The 7748-nt window shown below is 34.0% G+C and overlaps 1 protein-coding gene across 2 annotated transcripts in view; it reads right to left on the bottom strand.

Annotated features, from left to right (window-relative positions):
- Positions 1-3847, bottom strand: part of LOC110018160 — a gene marked incomplete at its 5' end in the record, with an annotated part of 36683 nt that extends 32836 nt beyond the window's left edge. For both annotated transcript variants that reach the window (XR_002293339.1, XM_020715371.1), the window contains 1 exon segment: positions 3535-3847. Coding sequence is in view for 1 of the 2 variants with exons in the window: in XM_020715371.1 (XP_020571030.1) it covers positions 3535-3847 (313 nt within the window).
- Positions 3848-7748: the final 3901 nt, after the last annotated feature.

Here is a 7748-nt window from a genome sequence, read left to right on the forward strand (position 1 = left end):
GGGCGTCACCGTTAGAGAGAGCTCAATCTGTTCCCATGTTAGATAAGGATGAGCCATAATTGAATCGATATGTTATAAAAATGTCATCTCACATGAAAATCTAGCGGAAGAGATATTTATGAAAGCTTCGCCTAGATTTGACAAAGGTTTTGATGTTTCTAAAGTATGTAGGTTAAAGAAAGCAAATATATGGTATAATATAATCCCCTCAAGCATATTTTAGAAAAATCGCAAAAGTCATGTTGAAAATGTAGTAAAAAAAACATTGGGATCATATTCTCTTTATAAAACATTATACGAGATAGAACTTACTAAATCACTAGTGCATAAAAATGATTATTTATAAATAAAATGGCAAAACTAAAAAAAATCCAGCAAGAGATGTCATGCAAATAGTTCAAGTCAAGAAACTTGGGAGGCCAAGAATATATCTTTCAAATTGAGGTGAAATTTTTTATGAGGGAGTGCATTTAATCAAAACAGGTGGTTAGGTTGATAGAATTTAGAAAATTAATTGAACCAAATCAAATTATAGGCAAAATCTAATTGACAAAATAATGGTAGAATCAAACTAAAATAAAATGCAATATAGTTTGATTTATTCTACTCATTTTTGGTTCGGCCGAATTAAAGAAAAAAAAAAGTAAAAATTTGGTTTTAATAATGCATAAACCAAAATTCAATTATAATATAAGGAGAAAAGGAGAAAATAAACCGAATAATTAATATGTATATATAAATATGATATTTTGACGATTTGAATTTATATATTTTTAGTGATATTTTGATTTTCGATGTAACCATATTTTTAAACTTAACTAAAATTCACAATCCAAATAACCCTCATTTCAAATAAAAAACCAAACCACCTTTAACAAATCGAACCAAACCAACCAAGTATATTCGGTTCAATTTTTCAATTTAAATTTATTACTGCACGCCTGTATTTATTTCTCAATAAAAAAATATTAGAACTCTTGAGAGAAACTAGGACTACGGATAGCAAGGCTATCAGATCATTTATTGAAACGAATCATAGAGTGGATGAAGAGTTGAATGCAACTGTTCTAGACCAGAGGAGAAACCAAGAATAGTTGGGAGGTTGATTAGATAATCTACACAAGGCCAAATATTGCATATATTGCTAATGCAATTGATATTCATTGTTTTTTATTTTTAGCTCAGTAGAAAAGGACAGAGAACATAAGCCATGATTTGTTTCAGAATTGCTTCTAGTCCCTATACATTTTGTGACACTTTACAAACGTGATATGTGAATTTAGTAATTTAGTTAAGCTGTAAATTGCAATCTTTTAGTGACGGTGAAATTAATATATAAGAAGCAAAGTTCTCATTTGAAATCTATTTGTCTTAAAAATGCAATTTCTTTGCAAACTAAAATTAATCATTGACCACACCTTGGATATTCATTTTTCAAATCTTTTAGACTATATTGCATGTTCCATATACAGAAAATTTTAAATGTTTCAAGCTATGTCAAACATCTATTAGCAAGTGTCTAATTCAAAAATAGAAATAATTATTTTCTATGTACAACATTTTGATCTTTAGAGACACTATGCAATAGAGATTCAAAATGTTTCCAAAGAATTTAACAATTGAGCATCTTATTATTAACAATATTTGTTTCGATCCAATTTTAATAGCTCTAAAAGCTACCATCACCAAAGTATGATATCAACTAGAAGATGAGAGTCTCTCACTATCATCAATGGCAATATCAAAAAAATAGCTTTATGAATCGAGCTTATCCATTAATTCTAATTAATTTCTATATAAGGTTAAAACTCTGAATACATGAGTTTGTTTTGGACAATTTCTATCTATTTTATAATCTTTTCCTTCATACTCCTTTCACAGTCAGTACATCTAACTATCTTATCTAAAAATTCATTTTCACAACTTTATCTTTAAAAGGAGTTATTCTCATGATCTTGACAATAAAAATATTTTAGCTAAAATATTTCTAATTTTTTCATACTTCCATCTTAAAGTTCTCATTTCTACCACATAATTGATTGTCGATGGAGTCCTTGTTGTCCAACATTAGACTATATGTCTAACTCTAGCTTTCTGATATTTCCAATTTCAACTACTAGATGTTATGCCCTCATCAAGATCCTCTTTTTGTAAAAATAAATCCAAAATACCTATTTAACATAAGTACCATTTGATCTTCTAACAATATCAAATCTTTAGAAGTTGAAAGTGTGTGGCCAGGTGTTTTGCCTGTCAACGGTCAGGTTGTAGGCAAGTTGTTTTGCTTGTCAAGGGGTGGGTTGTAGGCTTGTTGATAGGGCATAAACTTCAAAATACTTTCATTTCTAATATCTTGCAAAACATAGATGCAAATTCAAAAAAAAAAAAAATGAATTTTAATGAAATGAAAGGAAATAATATATTTTTATGGACATAAAGCATTAAAAACATAAATAAAATGCATATGAATACCTTTAAAGCCCAAGGCAGGCGGCTTTGTTGGAATAAATAAATAAATGTCAAAGAGAAACAAGGAACCGGGCAAGCTTTCTTTTTCAGTTGCAAAAAGGGAGCACAAAAAATCAATGAAAATGTTGAGAAAGTATCCAAGTTAAATTAAAATTTTACTTGTTAAGGTATTTGACCTTCGAAAGCAATCCCAAACTCATTCTAATGTCACGTTAAATGCATGCTCGTATAAATATATATATATATATTAGTTTAAACAAATTATCAAACTCATTTAAACTGAAGAACTCCCGTTAGCAACCGTAGGTTACCTCATCCGAGAAATTCTCGTTAACTCAAAAAGAGTTATGTTTGTTCCTTGTTTTGAAAGTGTAGATTTAATTTTTGGAAGTGTGTTTTTGTCGTTTTCGATTTTGGTTTAATTTTGCATGTAAAATAAATAAATGTATATAGAAAATATTGTAAGATAAATAGGAAAATTGCTATACATACAATATAAATGCGTACCTGGGTCTCTACTACAGTTGCATGGTTAGTATCATAAATGTTGGAACTTAAATACTTCTTTTTCAATCCTTCACAACATTTCTCTTTAGGATTTCATTGGAAAGGGCCAACATATCATTGAATCTATTATCGTTACAAACTTCACGCTTTAAATTCAATGTTATTGAAATATTTTCTTCTTCAGTGCTGCTTATTAAAGACAACTTTTTCATGTTGAATGAAATATCAAAAAAACTAAGACAACATTTTTTTTTTTCTTTCATGCTGCTAGATCAAGCACCGTGTAAAGAATAGCAAGTTCCGCTTCTCCGCTGTATAAAGTGTTCTACCAAGCCTTAAGTGCAGCACTCCTGTTCGGCAACTTTAAAGTTATATGATTATATCCCTGATGATACACAGTCCACCCCCTTCTAATTTATATTATCCACAGCATTAACAAAAAAGAAAAAAACCTGCCCAATCCTTCAGTCGTCAATTCTAAACTTTGTGTAGCAAAAGAAATCCATGAATAACCTTCTGCCTTAAATAAACAAAATGCGTTTTTACCCTAATGATTACCCGTGGCTAGCTCGTCAAAGAAGGACGGAGATTCTGGCACGGCTGCTGCCCTAAGGTCGTTCTGCCGTGACTGAGCTTGCTCGATCAAGTACGTAAAGTCTGCTCCTTTGCTCTTAGGCGCTATTACTCCTTCTCCCAATGTGGCACCAGAGGAGCTCTCAGCTTGATCCTCGCCATCATCATAACGATCCAAATTGGAAGGCAGGCCATGGGAGTGCGCTCGCTGGACTTTCCCCTCTGGTCCTATCTGGGCAGCCTTCTTCTTCTGGGCAATAGTTGCCGGCGACGCGTGCTTCCTTCTACCTTGTTGAGAGTAAGATCTCTTCGCTTTGGCGGACGCCTTGGGATCCATCATCCGATTCTCGCATAAACTCTGGCTTACAGAGAAAAGCGCTCTCTCACACTCCCCTTATCACTGAGTACTCCGCTGATCTCGTTTCGAACAGAAAAATCGATTTCAAGCGATCTTCTACTTGGAAAATGGAAATATATACGTGTGGAGTTAGCCTACGGTTCCAATTTCAACTTTCTCCGCCATTAGGGTTACTCGGAATATATGATTTACACGGAAATTTTAAAAACTTTGATCGAAACTGGCATGACAATTAATCATGACTTGGTTAAATGTGTTGTTTGGTAGCATGGACTTAGGCCTCGTTTGGGGTGGTGTTTGGGCTATGATGTGGTTTGACGTCATAAGAAATCAAGGTTTGGTGTGGCAGTCTTAGTGCAATTCAGGACGTTATAAGTAAAATGCGAGTTGCAGGTTCGACCTCGTGACCTGAGTTTTATTTCTTAAATTTTACTCTACTGTCATTCGTGATTCGTTTAAGTTCTTCTCGTTTGTCGTGTGCCCTAACCTTCTCCATCGTGCTCTTTCTTCATCTGCCCTGAGCTCTTGTTTTTGTCGCCTTCTTCCTTTGGTATCCCCTTTCCCTATCTTTTTTTTGGTGGATTTGCACCTATTTTTGGAAAGGTTTTATTTCCACGTTTTTCCCTCAGCTGCTTGATGATCTGTTGTGGGTTTCGGATTTTGATGTTTATGTTGGATTTTTTCTAATGTTAGCGCTATATTTTGATATTTCTTTGAGAATTTGTGAAGTGGTGATGATAATAGAAGTTGTGGATGTGGTGATGGCATTGAGAATGGTTTCGGTGGTGTTGGTGTTTCTTGTTGTTGTGAATTTCAAATATCTTCCTATTAGATGATCTCTTTATAGGCTCCAAAAATTATAACTGTCTCGAACTCTCTGTTTTTATATATATATATATTTGATTGCTGAGGTTTTGAGGGTCAAATTTGATAGAATAGTAGATAAGACACTACCCATAGATTTAACCCTCATTTTGTGAGAATTTTTGGATATCGAGTGGCTCTTCCTATGAAGAAATATTGATCGTGGTATGAGTACCTTGAATATCAAAACTTGTTTTGACAGGAATTGGAATTGAAATCTCACAAAATGTTTTGCCCTCGTCAACTTATTTCTCACAAAATTTAACTCATATTTTATCAGTAAGTTCTTCATAAATGGGGAATAACGCATGTTAGTTATAAGAGGATTTGTATTAACAATAGATCAATGCAAATTAATCCAAATAAATGTGGACATTTAATTCAATCATTTTTTTTTTCTTTTTGACATTATGAATCCACACAAGTGTTTTGCTTGAGTTGCTGTGAAGTAACTCCATTCACATATGCATATTACCATTTATATCATGCCTTTCTTAAAACTGACAATATAAATGCTTGTACTCATATGTTGCTTGGCATATTTAGAACATTTTGCATATTGGTTGTATTTTCCTTGCATGAGCCAATATAAATTCAAATAGTTGTATGGCTGGCATTTGTTGGTTCAATTGTTGTTGTTTGTTATTATATGCTTATTGGGTTGTTGATATCAATGAGAAAAGTTTCATTATAGCTTATTTTGCGTTTGATTTATTTTTCGCGCCTGGTAGAGTGCATTTTTTTGTACAATTTTTTTACTGATCTTGACAATGCTAAAGTTGTATCCTGATATAGTGAATTTTAATACATAACACCCAATTCCCATGTATTTACATGTCCACTACTTAAACATCTTACATATATTGCACACAAAATTTTCATATCAAATAAAAAATACTAATAACTTTTTAAAAGTGACATGCACATTTTCATACATAGCTAAAGTGAAATGTGTAAAAATTGAAGTTTAGCTGTACTTCAAAGCCTTTTTTTTCCTTTGCAAATCTTAAGATCGGAAAATGTCTTAGATGTTGTCATGCCCAATAGGTAGATATATTTTTGAATTATCTAATGTTAGGAAAGCTTCTTGTGCTTTGAAATATTGTTATTGAGATAAAACAAATATAAACAAATATGGTGGTTATGGGTTGGGTGATGGTTTTTTGTTGTGGCTTGGGGTGGTGGTTGTCGCTTAGGGTGAGGTTTTTGTGGTTGTGGCTTGGGGTGGTGATTGTGGCTTGGGGTGATGGTTTTGGTTGTGGTTTGCGGTGGTGGTTGTAACTTGGGGTGGTTGTAGGTTGAGGCGACAGTTTTGGGTTGTGGATTGGAGTGGTGGTTGTGGCTTGGGGTGAGGGTTTTGTGGTTGTAGCCTGGGTGGTGGTCGTGGCTTAGGGGGTTCTGTTACTAAGGCTTCGGATGGTGACTGTAACTTGGGGTGATGGTTTTTGTTATGGATTGGAGTGGTGGCTTTTGGTTGTGACTTAAGGTGGTGGTTTTTTTTTTGTGGAAGTTGTGTTGTGGCTTGTGTTTGGGGTGGTTGGTTGTTGTCATGTGCATATTTTGTTGCATTTTTTTTTAATCATAGTAATACAATAGCTAAAACTAAAGAGGCGGTTACACCTATAATGTGGGACAAAGAAACCAAAATAATATTTTGTGACATTTGCCTCAAAGAGATCGTTCTGAGAAAGAGGCCTGCTACATATTTTAATAAGGAAGAGTGGTAAAATATTATCAAAAAAAGCAAGGAAAGTACAGACAAAGAGTAAGACAGAATGTAATTGAAGAACAAGTATGATCAACTAAAAAAGGATTGAAAATTTTGAGTCAATAGGTTTGGGGTGGGATCCGATGAAGCGAACCATTAATGTTTCAGAGGAGTGATGGGCAGAAAAACTTATGGTAAGCATTTTTGACATGTCCCCTAATTTGATCAATTTCATTTTATTTTTAAATTAAAGTGTATGATATAAATTTATAGGTGGTGCCCGCTGCAAAGAAAGTTAAATTTTGTGAACTTGATCCAGTGAGACAGGGTTTGGTGGAACATCCGAGAACTTGAGAACTGACCGATCTGGTAATTCAACCAAAGACCCCAGCCTGGACCTCCATGAACTTAAGTCCACCTCCTGTTCTAAGCATCCGCAGATTGAAAAGAAAAAGAAAGTTGAGACTACTTTCCTTAAAAGCTAGATATCACAGCTGGTGTCTTCTTGCAACGCTAAACCACACACACCTCAAGCAAATTCTATCGACTAGGTCCTGCAAATTCTGAATGCAAATAGGGAAACTTTTAAGGATGAACCATTATACTTGTTTGCAATAGAGTTGCTTCAAGAACCAGCCCGTAAAGATTTTTTCGTGAAGATGTCTGATAACCGTAGGGTGGCATATCTATGATGCTTTTCTGATCACATGAACACTTAAGAGACTTCTTTTTATTTACAATCGCTTGGAACATTTGTATTTATTTATTATTTTTTCATTTTGCTTTGTATTTTTAACTGCTTGGGACATGGCTTTTTCAATGATGCTTGTATGTTTATTGTGTTGTTCGTAAAATTATGTGACTTTAGTTAATCCATTGATGTTTCAATGTTAGCCAGTACGATACTACTCTACATGGATGCAACTAGAGAAAGATGCAGAAGGAGAATTGTAGATGCCGTATGCTTAATCTACAAATATTACAACTCATACATAGATCACTCTCATTGCATAACATCCTCATATGTTGGGTACAAATGGGATGGGGAGTTTCTTGCAGGCAATCCAATGAGATTTAACAATATGTTATGCATGGCACATGCGATATTCAATGATCTGTTAGAGGAACTACACATAAAACATGGACTTCATGGCTCTTCCAGGATGACTTTATGAGAGTTGTTGGCGATAACCTTCTACATATTATCCCAAAATGAATCAATGCGAGGAACAATGGAGCAATTTCAACACTCCTCTGAAACAATTTGCA

Source organism: Phalaenopsis equestris, unplaced genomic scaffold (genome assembly GCF_001263595.1).
Source record: "Phalaenopsis equestris unplaced genomic scaffold, ASM126359v1 Scaffold000004, whole genome shotgun sequence".
Classification (NCBI taxonomy): domain Eukaryota; kingdom Viridiplantae; phylum Streptophyta; class Magnoliopsida; order Asparagales; family Orchidaceae; genus Phalaenopsis; species Phalaenopsis equestris.